The following is a 22,909-nucleotide window of genomic DNA, read 5'->3' on the forward strand; positions in this document are numbered from 1 at the left end:
TGGGATTGATTTTGGGGGTTATGGTCCCAAAGGTTTAGGAATTAGGGGCCCAAAACAAGCAGTTATCTAGTTTCAGGACAATAAGTTGTGTGTGAGCAATTCAATTGCTCTGAAATTGTACCACAATGTTTAATACCATAAGTAGGAGGTTGGGATTTATTTTAAGGCATATGGAGCAAACAGTCTAGGAATTAAGGACAAAAAAGGGGCCAAAAAGAACTATTTTTCTAACTTGGAGTAACTGTATTGATCTCTCTAACATAGTTCATGTACCACAAGGTTTCATATAACAAAGGGAAGGCTGGTATTGAGTTTGGGGTTAATTTCCCTGAACATGTAAGAATAAGGGGCCAAAAAGAAACATTTTTCTAGTTTACAGACAATAACTTGTGTTTTAGTGTATGGATCTCTCTGAAATTATACTACATGGTTTCTTACTACAAAGAAAGGCTGGAATTGAGCTTTATCCAGCATGAATGTTGTGTCCATACTTGCCCCATCTGTTCAGGTTTCGACCTCTGTGGTTGTATAAAGCTGCACCCTGCAGAGCATCTGGTTGCGTTTTGGACTGTTTTACTTATACTGTATGCAATAGGTCTACTATATTTGGTGTATTAAATGATTGTAAGGTGTACAACTGGCAGGTGTCATCTAACCTCGACCTCATTTTCATAGTTAAGTGGTCAAAGTTAAGTTTTTAGTTTTGGTCTTTTTTCTAATACTATATGCAATAGATCAACTGTCTTTGGTGTATTGAAATATTTTATGATGTACATGTCAGCCTCGCTGGTTTTATTTGACCTTGACCTCATTTTCACAGTTTATTGCTCAGTGTTAAGTTTTTGTGTTTTGGTCTGTTTTTCTTAAAATAATAAGCAATAGGTCGTTTATTTGTTGTATAAATGGATTGTAAGTTGTGCAAGTCTGCCTGGCATAGTTCATCTGACCTTGACCTCATTTTCATGGTTCACATGTCAATGTTTAGTTTTCTTAGAAACTATAAGCAATAGGTCAACTATATTTAGTGTATTGAATGATTGTGAGTTGAACATGTATTTCTCTTTTGGTTTATATGACCTTGACCTAATTTTCTTGGATCATGTTAAGTTTGTGTGACAGTTGTAGTAAAGTGTTATATTTAGGACTATCAACATAATATCAATTGTTAGAAAAGAATGTTAGATATTTCAGCGTGTGCCCTCTTGTTACTCTTTAATAGTTTTTTTTTCATGACTATGATAAGCTTTTGGTTTTCTTTATAACTTATGTCAGGTTTTTTTTTACATGTTCTGTCCTTTCAATACCTTGAAGTTTTGTTTTTAACTTGACATTGATATATAATTCATAAAAAGTAAGCAGAATGTATCTAAATAGGCTGTTAATATGACAGCAAACCAATTTTTTGTCTTACCTGTGACAAAGTCATTGTATGTGAGACATAGGTATTACTATCTGTCAGAGTAAACAATTTTTGTATAAAGCTTTATATGTCAGAATGTAGAAGACCTGAATGCATCATACATTGTATGCAGATACCTACTTTGTTACAAAGTTTCCATCAGTCATTTGTCCATTTTCATGGTTTGGTGACTGCTTGAAAAGAAACTATATAATTTTTTTTATATAAAGTGCATGTCTCTCACTTAAAATGAGTAATAAGATAACTTTATATGGTATATAGTTTCCTTGCAATGTCTTCTTGTATGTCAGACAGGGTTCACCTCACATAGACCTCATTTCATTGATCACTGATCAAGATAAAAGTTACATAAGGTATGTTTCTCAGAAACTATATGTGGTATACGGAATGATTGTAAGAGGTAGTTATGTTGAGCATGTTTCAATCGGCCTTGATCTCATTTTGACTGTTCATTTGTTAATATATTTTTTTTGTCTTTTAATTTGACGTAATATGAACAATAGGTCAATTACAGTATATTTAGTTTATGGAATGATTGTAAGGTGTACATCTCAATCTGGCATGTTTCATTTGACCTTTACCTCACTCTCGTGGTTTATTAGCAATTGTTAAGATTTTGTGATTTTGGTCAGTTCTTTAATTACCATAATCAATAGGTCAATTAAATTTAGAGTACAGAATAATTGTAAGATGTAAATGTCTATTGGACAGCATTTGTCTGAACTTGACCTTATTGTCAAGGATCTTTAAAAATAATAAATTTATGAGGTACTTGTAGTAAAACTTAATTATCCAGCCTTTCAACATAAAATAAATTGTCAGTTAAGCAGGCAATACATTACAGTGTGTGGACTCTCATAGTTATTATGTTTTGATAAAGAAAAAGAGGGCCATAACTCCTAAAAAGCAGTAGTAAAATTATCAAATCGTTCTTGTCCTAAATTTATTAAGATTGAAGTAGAATTGGATAAAATTTTGCATGAAATCAACATTAGTAAAACTTTCAAATCTATCAAGGACAAAAGTGAACAAGAGTGCACACACTGAAATGTCTCGCCTTCTTTACTAATCATTGATAATATGTTGATAGTCCTAAGTATAAAGCTTTATTACAACTATCACATAAACTTAACCAAGAAAATTAATCATTGACCATTGAACCATGCAAATGAGGTAAAGGTCAGATGAACCATGCCAGACAGGCATGTACAGCTAACAATTCTTCCATACAACAGATACAGTTGACCTATTTCTTATAGATTAAGAAAAACAGACCAAAACACAAAAACTTAACACTGAGCAATGAACAGTAAAAATGAGGTCAAGGTCAAATGAAACCTGTGCGACTGACAAATAGATCATAAAATATTTCCATACACCAAATATAGTTGACCTATTGCAATTAGTATTAGAAAAAAAGACCAAAACTCTAAAACTTAACTTTAACCACTGAACCATGAAAATGATGTCAAGGTCAGATGACACCTGCCAGTTGGACATGTACACCTTAGTCCTTCCATACACTGAATATACTAGACCTATTGCTTATAGTATCTGAGATATGGACTTGACCACCAAACCTTAACCTTGTTCACTGATCCATGAAATGAGGTCTAGGTCAAGTGAAAACTGTCTGACGGACATGAGGACCTTGCAAGGTACGCACATACCAAATTTACTATTACTTATAATAAGAGAAAATTTAACATTACAAAGAATCTTAACTTTTTTTTCAAGTAGTCACTGAACCATGAAAATGAGGTCAAGGACATTGGACATGTGACTGACGGAAACTTCATAACATGAGGCATCCATATACAAAGTATGAAGCATCCAGGTCTTCCACCTTCTTAAATATAAAGCTTTTAGAGAGTTAGATAAAGTCGCCGCCGGATCACAATCCCTATGTTGAGCTTTCTGCAACAAAAGTTGAAGGCTCGACAAAAATCCATAATGTTGACCCCAATCTCCATTTTGTCACAAGTAACAACATCTAAGAATTTGAACAGCATAGGCTGAAAAGTTATCAATTTATTGCATGGAAAAAATAAAATTACCATTTAGTCGGGAACTATGCCTCAAGAACAAACAAAACAATTAATTTCTTAATAACTAATATTTTGTCATTAATAACAAAATATTTAAATTTGAAAAGCTTTGGTTGAACTTATCCCAAATTATTGCATGGAAACAGATGGAGTAAACAATCAAACCTCAAGAATGCCTGTCCACTCTAACAAGTTGATGACTGCTGGAAAACCTGGTTAAAAATGTGAATGGAGATAGAATTTGTCAGTCATACTTATATTGCCTAACTTATATGATATGAAAATAAAAGCAAAAATCATAATTTTATTTAAGAACATAATCATTACATATATGATATAAATGAGAACAACCACCTGTGCATATATAAATTATAATCACAGATAAAAACAAAACACAGCTATAAACAGATCATAAAGATGCATAAAATTGATAAACATTTAATTGTACACAACTTTTTGAGACTCAAGTCACTGTATAACATTACCATCAGAGGGTTATCCCTAAAGAGTTGCAAAAACCATGTGTACAGTAAAACACTATTTACTTTACAATTTATCCACTTCATTTACATAAATTTCTCTGTGAAAACAATAGTTGTTTCAAATTACAGTGTTAATCAAGCTGAAATATGTTCTACAAAAACTTCAAATGAATAGTTGAAGGATAAATATGTCTTGCATTAGTTTGATCTCATCACATGCTTCTTTGAATATTTAACACCCTGTCCAATTCTGAAGACTTGAAGAGAGAGAAAGCCAATAAAGCATTAAATAGTAGCTACATTATTAGGAATTTTTATTACAAAACAATACTTGTTGGCAAAATATAGAATACATTGAAAATGAAAAGGATTTTTGACCTTGCCTGACATCTTACTTGGGTTTTTTTCCACTGCTTCGTGGGTCCCTATATCCAGTGGTGATGCTACACAGAGATATTGTTCTACATTATGTAGATGAACATATAAGGTAATGGCACATTGCTGGAAACATTTTATATATATATATATGTATTTGTTATGGCAATAACTGTTTGTGATATTTATCTAAATGTGCTTTAAAAATACCTCAACTTTCAATCATATTTCATTTAGGTTCTGATATATTTCATCAGTTTAAAAAGTGAACCCAAAAAAGTCATTTGGATTGAATTTGAATCATCTTACAATGACCAATTATACTAGTGGAATGACTGGTAAAAATTTGTTTACTAAATGTTAAAATATGTTAATATATTACTGATTCAAGAGAAAATCAATAAAAAAAAATTCATTCAAAACATGATGAAAAACATAACTTCTAGCCATGTAAAGGTGCATTTACCACAAACCTGCTTGAAAAACTCAGCCATAACCAGTCATTAAGAATATTAATGAAAACCTTTTAAAAAAAAGCTCTTTTTACATATGAAGATTGATCATAAATAGTACAATAGATATGATGATATACCTCAAATATGTATTATCATAACGAAAAAGACAAAACAAAAACTGTATGAAAAGATAAATGCTCAACATAAAAACTAGTAAAATCACTGTGTTTGGTCCTTTGAGCCCACAGTGTTATTTGTCCAAAAATCAGTACAAGCCTTGCTTCTGTGCTAAAAATCAACATGTTAAAATTTCACATAGATTACAAAACAAGAACAAACTTGATGCATTCAAATCTGTTTTTTCAACAGACATATTACAGCAACAGCACCAAATACCATAATTTTTTGTTGTTGTAAACAAATGATCTCTACTTTACATTCTACATTATGTAATTTTCAATAAATTCCCAAGTCATATCTACATTTTAAAAAGTAAAAACATAGTAAAATCATAGACTTCATCTTTTATAAGTACAAAATACTTAAGGAATAAAATTCAATGCTGCATAAAAATGGAATAGTTATAAATAGAATGGAATGATTAAACAACTTCAATGAATAATAAGTTAATGATAGACAAAGCCAATAGATGCTCCAAGAACAGCCACAGATTTTATATTTTACAACAGATACATTATATCCATCTCTCAATACATGGGAATATTATCTTCTTTCAATTTTCCCTATTTTTATCAGAAGTTTGGATTTGACAGTCATAATGTCCTTATAAAAACTTAACGAACAACCATTTTAACATTGGCAACTCTTACAAAACTGTTCTGTTGATTTCATCATACATAGAGACGGACATACAGACATCACAATAATTTCGACTAGGTCGTCTGCATGAAACATCAACTTATTGGTTATGTAGCAATACCACTGGTTTTAACCAGAGTAGAGTGGTCAAATTTAAAAGTATATTCAAGAAATATGTCTTTTGAACATCCCCATTGAGATGTTTCCAATTAGCCTTATAAAACAGATGCCGATATTGAATACTTGGGGAGGGGGACAAATCAATGCACCATTAGGAGTGAGAAAAGTATATAAAAGGTATATGCCTTTAACAATATATGTAGCTCCTAAAACTAAGGATGAGGAAGAACTCCTGTCCCGCCCTAAATTGGCCTCTGTAAACAGGTTTATCTATTTGAATCACATACTTCTTAATCAAAATGACTAACAAATTCCAACCTTTAACATGGCAGTTTAAAAATTACAAATCTAGAGTAGAACCATCTTAACACTCTTGCCAAATATTGTTATTCAAGTGGAAAAGCAAAATATACCCTAAAACAGGTATATTAATAAAAGGATAAGGTCTCAAGTTATCTCCCTTTGAAAATCTTAGTCAGGACTAAGCAATTAGAGATTGCTTACGTTATATTTATAAAACATAGGTTTTCTCATTCATTTGTGCTCAATATAATGTATACATGTTGTCAAAAACACAATTGGCACATTTAACATTTAACATAGAGGTAGACATGGTATACATTTTTAATGTACCTATACTCTTACAAAAACTCAAGTAACTTATCACCAATAGAATGCAGGAGGATGATAAAAAATCTGATCAATTCCATCAACTAAAGTTAAATACATTCAAGTACAAAAAGTCTTAATAGGATATTTCTCCACATCAAAAGTGTATTTATATGACAAAGATTGATCAAAATTGGGACTGTTTCATAAAAAAGTTTTGTCTGATAATTTAAATATATTAATTATTCAGCTCAATTATTCAGATGACGGAATTAATCACTCACTTTTAACATCAACTTTTACAGTCTTTTTCATTTTCCTTAAACAAAATATGACTTTATTTTAGTATCCATTTTCATCACCACATAAATATTTGTACATGAAAATAAGCATAATCAATATAAATTCTGAAAATTTTCCAATGTTTTAATAATTGCAAAAAACCCAGTTAATGAAGTATCCCATTGTTAATTATGTAACAAATTCTAAATCCAAGTGCACTGAAATCACATTAATTAATCTCACAATTTCTGACTGTAATATATCAATCACAATATTAAATGGAAGCCATGATTTCTGATTTTACAGTAAATTTACATCATAATAATTTTACACCTTAACCAGAAGGCTGGAATGCTGGAAGAGAGACAATGTACATGTAAATCATATTCATATAAAAAAATTAAAAATGCACTGAAATACATGTAAATTCTACAAATTTGTCTCTGAAACATATATATATATCAGTATATAAAACAATATAAATATAAGTCGAAAATAAATTTTCGATCACTATTGAAGACATCAACATAAAAAACACAACCTTGCATAAATCACCCCAAAATAAGGGGTGAAAGAAAAAAATATATTAAAAAATGCTGTTAAAAAAACAGATCTTTGCTCCCAATAAACACTAAACAGATCTTTAACATTAAGAGTCATTATTATTGAGTTGTTCATAACTTTTCTTTTTTTCTTCATCAGCAAAAGCAATGCCATCTAAATCAGTTCCTTTTATTTCATTAGTCATATCTTCAAGATCAAGGTCTTCATCTAGTAGACTTGCCACGTCTGCTGGTTCCTCCTCCTCATCTTTTATCTCCACTACAACATCACGATAGGCAGTATACTGAGCATTCTTGATATATTTAGATAATAATAATGCTGATACAAATAATATAAACAACATCACACTCTCACCTAACAACAGATAACAAAACCACATGGGAGTCAGTTCATCCATGAGAAATCCTAGAATAATTGGATTTACCATTGTTCCGCTTGAAGAACCGATTAGAAAAAGGGAGGCTACTTTACCAGTGACTCTTAGAACTTCAGCTTCTGTCCATGTAAATATTGTTGGAAAAATTATAGACATGGCAAGTCCAGCTAATGATGAACAAATCCATATACCACCATGGTAATATGCATATGACGTAAAAAATAATCCAATAAATGAGACAATTAACAAAGAACAGTACATAGTTATCATTCTAACAGGACTACAAAACTTAACAAGTAATATTCCAATAAATCGGCCCAAACCAAATGAGGCCCAGTATATAGATGTAGCAAATGACCCTTGTGTTTTGGTCCAGTCCATCTGTTCTACACAAAAAGTTGTTAGGAATCCGGCAAAAGTGTCTTCAATTGCACTGTATGTTCCTATCAAAACACACATATTTAGAAGCATCAGACATCTTGACGTGCTAGTCATTTCTCTTTCATTTTTGTTTGCAGGCTTCTGAGGGATTGGCGAAAAATTGCTTTTCTTAGAACGGCAGTATGTGACTAAAAATGGCAGTGCTGCAGACAATGCTAAACCAGAAGAGATTAAATAGGCCACATAAATCATAGAATGCTGTGGTTTTACCCATTCTACTTCTTCTATTGTTTTTGATAATGTTTCGTTTAAATATAATGATATGTTAGAATATCCATTTGTATATGATATTGGACTATTGTGGGCACTGTTTGTATAATTAATATCCTTCAAAGCATTGTCAATAGCACTAGTTTTAACTATATTGAACGGAGACAGACTACTGTTCACAACATTATCGGTCATGTTAGAGACAGAGGTGATAATTCTTGGTTCTCTCTTTGGAGCAAGGAATGGAGCTGTTGCCAGAGGTGATAAAATCCCACCAAAGGCAAAACAAAAATGTAATGTCTGCATGAAAGATCTCCCGGTATCTCCCCATATGTAAACTAACTCTGCATTTCCAACTGAAATTAGAAAGACATATGGTAGTATAAATATTTCAAGCATCTATATTATCAAAACTAAATCATTTAAGTATGAAAATGCAACAAATTGTTAATAATATTTTGTACATAAATCAGGCCATCAGTTTTGTTTTGTTTGATTTGTTTTCCAATTGACACTTTGGGGCCTTTAATGGCGTGCAATCAAATATGGGTTCTGCTCATTGTTGAAGATTGTTCTGTATCCTATAGTTGCTCACTTCTATATCATTCGATCTCTGGTAGAGTTGTCTCATTTGCAATCATCTGTCTTCTGATTTTTATGATGCAGAAGAAAATGTTAATAATATAAAGCCAAATGATACATTTCTTATGTCTTACATGCTGTATTTGTGTCAATTCCTTTCCTTCTCATTGGTCAGATTTGTATATTGAAATTGGTATGCAGACCATTTAATCATTTACCTCATTATCTCGATGTGTCATGTGTGTTTGGATTTCTATTTTTACAGCAGACATAGTTTATAATTTGTTGATATATTATGCAGCTGTTTTTTCAATGACATATGTAGCATAATAGACATCTAGCAAAGATTTTCTTGCAAACCAGTGGTAAAGGCTGTCTTTAAACTGCAATGAAGTGAGAGTTCAGCTCCATACTGAAGACCTCACTTTTAAAAGAACTGTTGATCTACTTCTGTTTTTTTAACTTTATTTTGTGATTTTGTGTTATGAATTACTAATTATATCCTTTCTTTTATCCTTTAGAGAGGGGGATAGGAGCTTTATCGGGACTCTGGGATCGGGTGTTTTTAAGCTCGGGATTTTGGGATTGACCCTTTCGGGATCCGGGAATTCTTTTTTTTCGGATATCGGGATTTACTTTATTTAAATTCAGGACCTCGGGATTTCGTGTTTTTAAGCCCGGGATTTCGGGATCAGGACTCCTCCTATCCCCCCTCTTTAGACGGCACAACCAGATTAAGTTGATATATTCTATTTGTTAACCGAACCTGTCTGCAGGGAAGTTACCAGATATATAAATAAATAGAGAATGTGTCCATGGGACACAAATGATGCTCCTACTTGCATATAATGTTATGAAGGGACATAACTCAAGAACAGTAAAAGTGACACCAACCAAATTTAAATGTGATTAGAGTTTTGTGGTAATAAGCACTGTGTACTGGAAGTACATGAGTAAAGATGGACAGACGTACCGAAGGACAAGGGTCACACTTAATGCGCTGTCCAGTGATGGCAGGGGGCATAAAAATTTGCATCAAAAGTATACAGTATATCAATAAATACTGCATGTGGTTCATAACTGTTTCTCTCTTTTTATATAGATTACACCATTGGTTTTCCCTTTTGAATGATTCTACAATAGTAGTTTTTTGGGGACCATTATAGCTTGCTGTTCGGTGTGAACCAAGGCTCTGTGTTGATGACAGTTCTTTGACCAGTAATGGTTTACTTTTACAAATTGTGACTTGGATGGAGAGTTGTCTTATTGGCACTCATACCACATCTTCTTATATCTAACTACAACATGCATGATATTTTATACTAACCTGCATCAAGACTTCCACTAAACACTCCTTTTATCAAATGTATGAAAATCATCAATTCATATCTTACACACCAAGGTATTATAGCTACAGTTACAGCATTTCCAAACACAGCAGTAAAAATAAGCATTATTTTGTTAAATCTGTCAAATAAAATACCACTAGCTAGAGAACCAACTAAATATCCAACAGAGTGAGCAGTCATAAAGGCTGAGCCTTCCTCCAAACGAGTTCTAGTAATAATCTGGAGGTCAAGAAACGAAGGTCCAAACTGTCCTATTATCCATCCCTGAAATAAGAAATAGAGCAATTTTTAATCTTAATATAAAGATTCTAAAGTTATAAATCACCTTTGGAAAGGTACTGCACCTACTGACAAAGTGTGATACATTATATATGTAGTTCATTCAAAGAGTATCATTCTGAACAGATAAGTAACATCTGCATGAGCAATCAAAAATGTACAAACATCAAATTTCTGAGTTTGGCTGCAAATAAAGGATTTAAAACCCTTTCAAATATTTTAAAATTTCATGAAACAGAAATGCCTTAAAAAAAATGTTGTGTTAACTGACACAAAATTGTGACCCGTCATAATGGAAACAGAAACATGGTATAAAAATTAATCCATGCATCTCTTTTCAATCTCAACGTTTTATCAAAAAGATATACCAGAGAAGAAACTAATTGGAAGATAGACAATAGAAACTAAAATTGGACAACAGCTACAAACATACAAAATTAACAAATAGTAGGTAATAATTAAAAGTTTAAAATCACATTTACTCTAGGTTCACATGGTACATGTCAAAATCATTAGACTTTTTTTTATTTTAAGTGACAAGAAAATGAATGATTAATATAGAATAACTATATATATATATATATATATATATATATAGCTACCATCATGATCATGAAAGTAAAAAAACAAGACCAAATAGCAGGTCTGGACCTGCTTCACTGCATGCAATTGATTGATGACACATGTATACTAGAGCAGAACTTATCAATTTTACTTGTACAATAAGTGTTGTAAACTATCATCAAACAAAAGTGGAATCACAGCAAATGTCAAAATTGCTTACTTGCTACAAATCAACATAATCAAGTTGCAGACAAAATATCAAATCATTCCCTGTAAAAGGGGCTAAAAAATCTTTCAAGAAAATTTTCCTTCTACCATTGTGTACAATCAATGTTTTAGAATATATGGATAAACATCATATGTTAAAATTAACTAGTTGTAACTCATCATTTATCAATCTGAATGACAAATATTAAAGCATTCCCTCCCATATAGGAGTCACCAAAACTCTAACAAAAATTTTCCTTGTACAAAAATGTTACAGAGTTGGCGAAATCTTTTTTCCCTGGTGGTCCTTGAAAAAATCTACTGGTCCTCACTATTAATTCTATTGAAAAATACTAAAATTGTGTCAGTCCTATGCAAAATTTTGGTGGTAAAATCATGAGGACTGACACTTTTCACGAACTCTGATTAATGAGTGTTGTAAAATTTTAAACTATGAGCATACAGGATTAAAATACATCACAAAATGATTACTTCACACTTGGTATTAGGTTCTGAAATCTAAGTAGGAATTCAGATCCCTCCATGGTTTCAGATTGTAATATCTAGTGTGTACTTTCTACAACGCAAATGCAGCAGACCAAATATTAAATCATTCCATTTCATAGAAGCAAGGTTTCTTTTGGAAAGATGGATGGATGGAGTCAAGCTAGACATGCTTTCACCTTTAAAACACAGGTAAACACAACATCTATGCATGCTTCCAAAAAAATTTCCATGGCTACTTATGTATTACCCAGCTTCTTTAATAATGTATTTAAACACAGACAAGCAAAACATTCTATATGGTTTTAACACAATTTTTAGAGATAATGCATGTTCTATTACAAGATGTAGCTTTCCAAGATAATGCATGTATTTGTGTTAAATCATTAATTTCAGTATGATTCTGTCCATTCTGTGAAGATTTTGTTTGGCTAGCTATGCATCACAATAACAAATTTACAACAATGAATAGGTACAAATCCTGAAATGTACTACATTCTATAGAAATTGTACAACATATACATGCAAATCAAATTGGAATTATTTCTTACTTATGTTTTACTTAGAGTCCATGTTATCTGAAAACTGAACAATAATAGAAGCTAGTTAATGTCAAAGTAGTTATTATAGACGATTAAAAATAAAAAAAATAAGTATATTTCAGGGACCTACATGTTACATGGGACTAAAAACTGATCAAGCCTGTAGCCCAGGACTCATCTTTCCCACAAAGTCATTAGTTAATGTATATTTTAAAAATAGGATATTTATGGAAGACAGTTTGTAGAACCATAACGGTACAGGATACCAAAATGATTGCTTCAAATAATTTAGCAAATAAACATTGATCTTCTTCATATAGCAACACTGATTTACATAGCTAAAAAAAGAACATCCCAGCAAGGTGCAATATATAAAAAGATGATAATTGCATCTCTTCAAGTGGTCCATCAAATCAAAATAACAATAAACATACAGCATGTACATATTTAGGGAATTTCTAATATATCAGACCATTAATTTCAGCTGTCCAAGTTAAACATTAGAGTCAATATTTTTTTTTTTAAACTTTTTACAGGGTATTAACATAATAAACCAAGTAACATTAATAGCTAAATTAGTATTTCCATATTTGCTATCTAATAACTATTCCTATATAACCTATAAAGAAAAAAAAAGAATTTCGGCCATTAAGCAGACAAATGCATTTCTTTTGTTTCTGTTTTAAAAGGTTTTTGCGTATAATAATGAAGTGTCTTGTGTTTAAACACTGAACAAAAGAAAAAAATAAATTGATGTGCAAATAAATCTATGTACATATCATTGAAATGGGCAGTTGAATGAAGACATCTTTATTTAATCACCCAAAAAAAGGAAATTAAAAAAAATGCTATCAATATTTACATTTTTTGTACATTAACATTATTAAGGTAAAAAAAAAATCTTTGAAGTTTGCGGTTGTACTGCCTTGGGTGTAAAATGATTGACACATCACAACACTTTTACCTGCAAATCACACAAAGTAATTACTTGTATACCACCTGCAGGTTAATGATCATTTTATGACTTTTCTTAAATTTGCAATTAAAGGTTGTAGTTGAATTTATATCAAATTTCAAATTCTTTATTACCTTGAACTTTACAGTTCATCGGTGTAAATACAAATTTTCATAGTAAACAAGTAAACAGACAGAGAATGTTCATGTAATATTGTCTCTGATTTTAAATGCATTAAAAATGTATTTTCCTAAATTTGTTAACTGTTTGATATTCTTTAAACTTAAAAGTTCAATAAATTTAAACACACTTGGTCTAGACCAGTAGTATTTCTTTATAAATTTTACTCTAAGTTCCTTATATTTCGGACATACTAAGATGAAATGGAATTCGTCTTCAATACACTGACGGCAAATTGAACAAATACGACGTGACAGCTCAATGTTTTGGTAGCGTCCAGTTTCCACTGCTAAAGAATGAGAAGAAAGTCTTATTTTTGAAAGAGCTCTTCGGTACACAATAGGAATATATTTTGTCAAATAAAACTGTAAATCAAAACTGTTGATAATGTATTTATAGATACGGCACTTGCTACTGTTATCAAGTAACGAATACATTTCCTGTTTTTTAATATCTAAAAGTCGTTGTTTAATAAGAGGGAAGTCAATCTCAAATACGAGGTCTGATTGTTTAATCCACATATCTCCAAGTCCAATGTTGTTAAGTTCATCTCTGATTAACTTTGCCCAATTTACAGACTTTGATCGTTTTCTGTCAATATCGATACACATTTCTTTGTATACGGAGCTTAAAATACAGTTATTTGTTGACATAATTTTGAACCAATATTTAAAAATTTGTATTTTCCTTTTAACGATCATTGGAAATCTTCCTAGTTCCATGTATATCATTGCAGAATTTGTAGACTGTTTAACACCAAGTTGTCTTTTGCAAAAATGCAAATGGACTTTTTCGACATCATCACCTTTATAAAATCCCCATACTTCGCATGCATAAGAAATTACACTACCTACGTACACATCAAATAGAGACAGGATAGTTTGAGTATTTAGATGATAATTTCTTAACGTAGATAACATGGCAAACATTGATTTTCGACCTTGTTCTGCCAACTTCTTCTGTGTAAATAGAAATTTTCCGTTGAATTTTAAATTAAATCCTAAGTAACAAAAGTCATTGACCGTCTCTAAACTCTCATTATTGTAGAACCATCTCTCATCATCCTTAATAACACCTCCGTTTCGGAACACAACTACCTTAGTTTTGTCAATGTTAACTGTTAAATCGTTTTTCACGGTATATAGTTTTAAAGAATTCAGCATTGACTGCAGACCTTGAACGGTTTCCGAAAATAGCACCATATCATCGGCATACATTAGAAGAAAAAGACTTAAATCTCGCATCTCAAGCGGAATACATCCATCGATTAAAAAGGACATTTCACAGTCATTCACATATAGAGAGAAGAATATAGGCGACAAAATCTCGCCTTGTGGTAAACCGATTTGACATTCGAAGAATTCAGAGTACGAACCGTTGAAACGAACACAAGACTTTGTTACTTCGTACATAGAGCGCACAACTGTCAATAACTTCCCACGGATTCCTACACGTGAAAGCTTCATCCAGAGTTTTGTACGATTAATACTATCAAACGCTCTCTTGTAGTCCACAAAACAGCAGTACAGTCGTTTCTTTTCAGATAATGTCCTATTTATAAGAGAATGCAATACAAAAATTGCATCTGCCGTGCCATGACTTTGTCTAAATCCAAATTGTGCGTCGCTGATAATGTCGTTTTCACATGCCCACTTTAGTAGTCTTTGGTTTAAGACAGCTGTAAACAATTTGGCTAAATTGCTCAAGAGGCTTATTCCTCTGTAATTATTTGTAAAGTCTATGTTCCCTTTATTTTTATAAACCGGTATGACTATTGCTTCGCACCAAGACTTTGGAAAGTGTCCATTCTCGAGAACAGCGTTAAATAACTTTACTATAAATGGAAGCAAAAAGTCGCAAAGTTCGATGAAATATTCGTTAAGCAAGAGGTCAAGACCATGACTTTTACTTCGCTTCGATAGATTAATAACCTTCTCAACTTCATTGCTTGTTATTTCAGCATCTAGTTCATCGAAAACACAACAATTACCTTCTTCAGTTGATGCATTGTCCAAATCTAAATTCATTTCCAATCCAAGATTTTTGAAGTGTTCATAGAAATCGTCTAATTTCAGATTACTTTTAAGTGTTTTCTTTTTTGGCTTAAACTTTGCATAAAATAATTTTGGGTTTGTTTTGCGGATTACACTAAGCATATCACCTTCTTGTTTCATGTATTGGCGTTTCAGATAACGTTCCTTCAATTTGTATGTTTTCTTGCACTCATTTAATGTGTTATGATTATTTGTAGAACTGTTGCTGTTAAACGCATTCAATGCCCTGATGTAATTTCGACGTAAAGCTTTCAACTCATCTGAAAACCACGGTTTATCAAAATTCAGCTTTGCGTTTTTGTGCCCAGATTTGTGTCTTGTAGTAACTTTACAAAATGGTTCAGCAATATCCACAACCGCGTCCGAAAAACTTTCCACACAAGTGTCTATATCGGTATCTGATGATAAGTCACGATTTTCAAAGCACGAGTTAAGTTGATCATAATTCACACGGAAAGCCTCACGAATCTCGAATTTATTTTCGTCTTTCCACTTAATTACTGTTAATACGTCATTTTCTGGTATAACAGCAAATCTGCTATTTACTGTTGTTGCTTGTACGGAGTCAAATTCGAAGTGTAATGGGGCGTGGTCCGAAAATGTCGTAAAACTACATACAATAAATTTACGAATCAATTGAAAATTTTGTTCCTGTGTAATAAGATAGTCATTTACACTAGTTCCGTTTGCACCACAGTATGTAAAACCATTTGCGTAGCCTTCGCTATGGCGTCCATTAACAATTCGGAATCCGGATGATTTGCACAAAGAAAGTAATTTTAAACCCCACGTGTTAGTTTTCAAGTCAGGATTTACTCTTAGAGAAAGTTGTGAATCGGCTGAATATGAAGTAAGGTCAACAAGAGATTCCGGCAAGTTGTCTTCTTTTATGAAATCGTCATACGTGCTTGTCCGACTATTAGTGTCCCCACAAATAAAACTTATTCCTTTTGTTGAGTAATTTTCTAAGACGGATTCCAGATCTTCAAATAAATCATTTACATCGTACTGTTTGTAGAAAACTGATTTAAACGGCGGAATATATACAAATACTAGGTATCTATCTTCATCATTTTTCAAAAAAATTGATCTGTCGATTTTTATAACTATTATAGAGTCTTTTATAATTTCACATACAGAGATTTTCTGTTCTAAATGTTTTTTATACAGGAAAACCATTCCCCCACCTTGAGTACTTTTTGAACGCATACGTGGTACAATGACTGGACAACAGAATTGGTCCATGGTAAAATTGAATTGTTTCTTCACCCAACATTCACTTAAAAACACTATATCATATGTATTCAGAAAGTTAACAAATTGTTCGTTTTCAAGTTTTTCACCTAGACCACCGTTTATGTTCCAAGATAAGATTTTGGTGGAGGAAACAGTTTTGTCATTCTCTAGTCGTTCCTAGTTCCACACGCCTTTGACTTCAGTGTCGCCACTGTTGTCATTCACGGATTCTTCCGCAAAAACTCTTTCCCCGTCTACATAAAGTTTGTCATTTATAAGAACGGCTTTCTTTTTTTGCAATTTCGCTTCCTTATACAACGGTACAAGGCGTTTCCGGCGATCGTTTACGTCTTTTGGATACTGTTGGCTAATTCCAACATTAGTATTTTTTAACTTGTAACTATTCGATCGAACTTGACTTCGAGCATTTGAGTCATTAAATCGAACAATGATAGGTCTTGCCTGTCCCGCTTTCTTTTGTCCAAGGCGATGTGCTTTTGTAATTGTATGTTTAATATCATTTAGATCTAGTTTGTCATCACAAATACTCGCTACAGTATCAATACAATTTTCGGATGTATCATCCTCGGTCTCAGGAATTCCGTGAAACAATAAGTTGTCAATGTATCCTCGACATCGAAGATCTGTAATTGTGTCAAAAAGTTTTTTGTTTTCTATCTTTATTGCATCGTTTTCACGTTTCAAATCTTCTACTTTTGAATTTATATATATATATATCCTTATTTCTGAATAAAAACTCTGTAAATGCAATTAAATGTACATTTAGCATATGTACAACTACAAATTTAAGTCTTTTAGCGAACTTAGTTCAGAATATAATTTAATTCTTATTCATTCATTTGGTATATTCTAAAAGTTCAAAATCATCAGATAGAGATGGTTGAAAATATAAAAGTTTCTACCCAGTTCATAAATGACTAAACCTTTATATAATTAATACACAATATAAAATAAATGTATGCATAAAAAACTCTTACCAGATTTACAAAAGACCAGAATAGACAGAGCGTATGCAGGAACTTTGCCCTGTATACCTTATCTGTCTTCCATTTTTCACAGAAACTTTTCTTAACTACGACTACTGTTTCTTCTAAAATATCTGACTTTTCTTCAAACGAAATGTCCTCTGTTGAAGGTAGATTTGGCATAGTATGTTTGGCAATTTCTGCATCAATCTGCTCCAATGTTTTTCCATTTTCAACTCCATTGGTATATCTTACAGGTATATGTACATGTATATTCTTCATTATGCTATACCTGAAATATTTGAAGCAAACATTGTTATAAGACCAGGCAGGTAATCATTGAGCAAGTCCTTTGGTTTTTATTCCAACATAGATGTTGTTCTTGGCAACACCTTATACATGTATCAATGATGATATGTAAAAAAAAAAAAAAATTACAGTCACAAGTGTATCCTGTAATATTAATCTCATCAGAAAATTAATTGTGTAAACTATGCAATTAAATATTTTAGACAAAAGACCAACTTTCACACAATAAACTGTTAAACATAGAAACATGTGTAAGTAAATTTTTTGGTTTATTGCAAATGTTAAAATTACAATGGCTACACAAAATGTAATGAACAACTAAAATTGTAATGTAACCTATTCTTCCGGAAACTATTAAAAATAATGGACAATAAAACAGTAGTAGAATGCATGTTTGGCAAGGGGTGTTATGAGCAAAGTCCTGTACATGGAAATGAGGTCTTTAAATACTAGTACAAGTTAAATATGCAACTGAAATTTACTCACTAAATATTTATACTGACTACTTATAGACCAGTTGAAGTAAAAAATTTGTAAGGGTTCCACGGAACCCAGTGTCTCGCCTACTTTTGCTGTTAATCGCAGACTCAACAAAAATGAGGAAAAACATCAATAAAAATTTCCCTCTCGATACTGTCTTTTGATTGAAAGAAGCTTCCAAGTTTGGTAAAAAATCCAGGATAGTTCATGAATCTAATAAATGTTTTATAAACTTTAACTGCAGACTGTATGTAATGTTAACTGGAAGAAAAACTAAGTCCATTTATAAGTAAAATACGGAAAAATTGAATTTTTTTATACAAAATTTACTTCTGAATAATATCTTATGATCAGAAACAAGCTTTTGTCTAAGTTTGGTAGAAATCCAGGATAGTTTAAGAACATTATAAAAATTTTAAAAACTTAAACCACAGAGTGAATGTTTTGTTTCTGGCAAAAAAACTAAGTCCATTTATAAGTAAAATACGGAAAAGTGGAAATTTATTTTTACAAAATTTTCTTCTTGATACTATCTTATGATCATAAACAAACTTCTGTCTAAGTTTGGTACAAATCAAGGATAGTTTATGAAAGTTATTAAAATTTTAAAAACTTTAACCACAGAGTGAATGTAATGTTTCCTCGCAGAAAAACTAAGTCCATTTATAAGTAAAATACGGAAAAAATGGAATTTTATTTTTACAAAATTTACTTCTGGATACTTTCTTATGATCATAAACAAGCTTCTGTCCAAGTTTGGTAGAAATTCAGTATAGTTTAAGAAAGTTATTAAAATTTCAAAAACTTTAACCACAGAGTGAATATTTGTGGACGCCGCCGACGACGACGACGACGGAATGTAGGATCGCTTAGTCTCGCTTTTTCGACTAAAGTCGAAGGCTCGACAATAAACTAAATGGATATCTTTAATAGTTATCCCACGAGGACGCGGTGTGTCAGTGTAAGATCACCCCGATGGCCAGAGGCCACAGGATGATCCAACACTGACAGTAACACACCAAGTCAGAATGAAATAACTATTTTACATCTCAGCTGTTTTAGATTAGATGGAAAACCATTTACAATTCATAAAATCTAGTTTAGAACGACACACAACCATTATAATATACTTTATACATTACTTTATGATGTATACCCTTTATGACCCCCAAACACAATGAGTAGATATCAAACAATGTCAACTCATCCCACTGGCCAGTCGGCCCACACTATATCGCCACTTTATAAAAAAAATTGCACCACTCTTGTTTACCAACTCCCCCAACTTTTGAAAAAGTGTAAAATCAAATTTAACAATCAGTCTGACAACTCACTTATTAACGAAAAGGGTTTAAACCCCACTGAATAAAGGTCTGCCAACTCGCCCCACTTATAAAAATATCTTGCTTCCTTTGAGTATGTTAAATTACTGATAGTTCGTATCCAGTCACCCTGGTATGTGTCCTGGCTTGGTATGCTAAAGGTCTTGAGTTCGAATCCCAGCATATACAGTAACACTGGATTTTTTTCTACATGAATTTAGATAGATAGTCTTTTCTGTACAAATAGTTATAAGTTTTATAGTGGATTCAACATTCCCGCCAAAACTGTTACAGAACAAAGGAAAGCATGCATAACAAAGAAACTCAAACTGGGGTGATCTGGTAGGGGTGATCCGGCTCAGATCACCCCTGTTAGAACAAAGGAGCGGGGATGTAATTTTAAAATGTGATGTTGACTTGACAAGTTAACAGTGGTAAAGCTCTGTACAGGGACACAATATTTGAAAATCCAAAATGTGTTATTTTGTCAAGCACCATCAAGTTTAAATACATATAGTAATTCTCAGATTATTTCTTCATGAAAATACTTAGATAAAGGTATAAATGATATATTTTGCATAATTTTGGATACAACACCTGCATGCAGTACACTTGAACTCACATGCAAAAGTTGCAAAAGTTGGTTCTGTCAATTTGCTAAAAATTGTTTTTAATTTAACCATTTCAAAAATAATATAGATTGATTGTTAAGAGGAAGTATCGAAGTAGTCACAGAAAAATGCCAGTACAAGAAAAAAGGATCTCCATATAAACCTCAACTTTTTTCTTCTGAATTATGTTTAAATGCATCTTCGCTAGCCAAGGGTTACGATCCACTCCCGCTCTCTTCACCCTTGGCAGATTGAGCCAACATTTTTGACATCAATGTCGCGCCATCTATCGGAAGATTAAAGTCACACCCATTCCGAATACATTATTCTTGACCAATGGTAGCACTTGAACTCTTCAATTTGGAGGTAAAAACACGGTAGTGTCTAGATTCTACCAACTTGGTAAAGCCGGAAACGAAAATATACGTCAATGGGTTGGTTATTGCCAATTTTTATATTTTAACTGAGAGTGCAAAGAAAGTAGGGACTTAAAAAAATCTCCATTCACTTGACAAGTTAAAATCAAATCAAATTGCCACTGATAATGTACTGAAGTCATTTCATTAAATATTTTTTTTAAATTTAACAGACTTTTAAAATCAGTCTCACTAATTTGATATCAACAAGAATGTTCAAATTTACAATTTTTGGAAAAAAAATAAAAATTCAGTGTACATTGCTGTTTTACAAAGTTTCAAATTATTATGCTGTTTAAATGTTCACTGATTTTCTATTTTTTACAAACAATTGATTGTTTGCGAGTATTGTTTTTGTGACAAATATATATGAAACATGGCCATGGTCTTGCCAAAAAATACCATTTAAAAGTTACAATTATATTTTTCTTTCGATCAAAATTTTTTTCTGGTTGCTTATTCGTGTTATTCATGACAGCAAATTAGTCTTCTTGTGGCTTTTAACAGATACCTTGTACAAGAGCTGTATTTAACAAAATTAATGTTAAAAAAATAAAACTATATTACACATTGCAAGTTTAACAGATGTATGTGCATGATCTTTGAGTAGCGACAGCTGTCCTTCATCCTGGGAACAGCATATCTATATATACGTTCCTTCTTCATTATAAAAACTGGCTTTTCATCAGAATCACTATATTATTAAAATTATTATAGAAAAGACAAAAGAACATTTTGATTTATTGTATCATATTTACTCAGTGACATTTTTCTGCATGGCACAGTTTCCTTGACATGTTTACAATGACTGGTTCACATAGGAATGATACCAGCTGACGTTTAAAATTAAAAAAAACACAAAATAAAGACAAAATTTATACAAAACATGATCTACCTGTCTACCTTACACTACAGTCTACAGTCGTAGGATAACAGTTCAAGAACAAAGAATTTCCTGAAGATTTGTGCTGTTTCGTGACTGTCAAATTTATTTTTGTGGTGAATACTTGACACAGAAACAAAACGTAAATACATACCTTTACAGTTTCGTTCGCGTTTTCATTTACTTGTTATAATAATATTCCATATTCCAAATTTCTTTGCGACTTCTTCCCATTGCTCGGAATTTTCAGAGTTAGTGTCCTTGATCTTCCGGAAATGGGATAGAGACAACTCGTCCCTTACAGTCTAAGAAAAAATCGTTTCGTCCCTAGACGAAGTAAGACGTTTCGGCCATGACATAAAGCAAAAATCTCAAAGTAAGTAAGTAAGTAAAACTTTATTTGGATTCGGCATATTGACAAACAATAAAAACATAAGCTCTAATGAGCTTTTCACCGAATATAAAAAACATATGCAATAACAAATAAAACAATGCATGCAGCATGCAATAAATGAGGGTTTGGATGGGGTTAAATGATTAAAGAATAATGCCCTTAAAAAATGAAGATTAGAGAATAACGGGCAAAAAAATGAAGATTAGAGAAAAAAGGGGTTATTTTTTTGAACATTAGAGAAAAAAGGGGATATTTTTTTAAAGATTAGAGAAAAAAGGGGTGAAAATTAAATGTTTACAGAATAACATATATATGAAGCACTCAATTTTTTTTTTAAATTTGCAGTTTAAAAATATTTTTTTTCAAAAAACATTTATGATTTATAAAGTAAAAAATTTTAAAATGTAAAAAACAAAATTTCAGTTACAATGCAAGCTGTTAATGCAGCATAAAAAGCATAAATATTGTAACACAAATTATCTACAGGCAGAGCAAAAACTTGTACAAAGTCAAACTTGATCCTGTGTAAATTCAATCACTATATTTTCTACCTTCACTAAAAGAAAATTAAAATAATACAGTACAGATTTTATTATGATTTAAATCCCATTTTAAAAGATACACTGAGGAGCGGAATCCATTATCAAATTACTATACTTGTGGAAACATTACCAATAGATTTAAGAAGAGAAGAAACGGCCATCAGAAAATTAGGACAGATTTATTCAAACAGTACTAATGTCCCAATTAAAAGAAAATTTAAAATTTGGAAAGAGGAGGAACATCCATAAAAAAAATCATATTTCACCATTAGGAAAAATGTATCAACAAACAGAAGACATGAGAGATACAGAA

General features: G+C 31.8%; 1 protein-coding gene across 2 annotated transcripts; it reads right to left on the reverse strand.

Annotated features, from left to right (window-relative positions):
• Window positions 1–3,758: 3,758 nt before the first annotated feature.
• Window positions 3,759–21,942, reverse strand: LOC139513521 (sodium-dependent glucose transporter 1A-like). 2 transcript variants are annotated; one of them, XM_071302117.1, is made up of 4 exons: window positions 21,815–21,942; window positions 17,652–17,931; window positions 10,111–10,396; window positions 3,759–8,557 (listed from the first exon to the last, which is right to left on the reverse strand). In XM_071302117.1, the coding sequence occupies exons 2-4, from the start codon at window positions 17,919–17,921 to the stop codon at window positions 7,260–7,262; spliced, it is 1,854 nt and encodes a 617-aa protein (XP_071158218.1). In that variant the 5' UTR covers window positions 17,922–17,931; window positions 21,815–21,942; the 3' UTR covers window positions 3,759–7,259. The 2 variants fall into 2 exon arrangements, with proteins under 2 accessions (XP_071158218.1, XP_071158219.1); XM_071302118.1 differs by lacking the exons at window positions 17,652–17,931; window positions 21,815–21,942 and adding an exon at window positions 12,238–12,275.
• Window positions 21,943–22,909: the final 967 nt, after the last annotated feature.

The sequence above is a fragment of the Mytilus edulis genome, chromosome 2 (genome assembly GCF_963676685.1).
Source record: "Mytilus edulis chromosome 2, xbMytEdul2.2, whole genome shotgun sequence".
NCBI lineage: Eukaryota > Metazoa > Mollusca > Bivalvia > Mytilida > Mytilidae > Mytilus > Mytilus edulis.

Bases quoted from the DNA above. Each gene is read 5' to 3' on its own strand.
- LOC139513521 (XM_071302117.1), bottom strand. From the start codon at position 17,921: ATGAAGAATATACATGTACATATACCTGTAAGATATACCAATGGAGTT. The intron at 10,397-17,651 runs GTAAGAGTTTTT...TTCTTATTTCAG, and splicing joins TCTGGTCTTTTGTAAATCTG to GGATGGATAATAGGACAGTT. The intron at 8,558-10,110 runs GTTAGTATAAAA...TTCTAATTTCAG, and splicing joins TAGTGGAAGTCTTGATGCAG to TTGGAAATGCAGAGTTAGTT.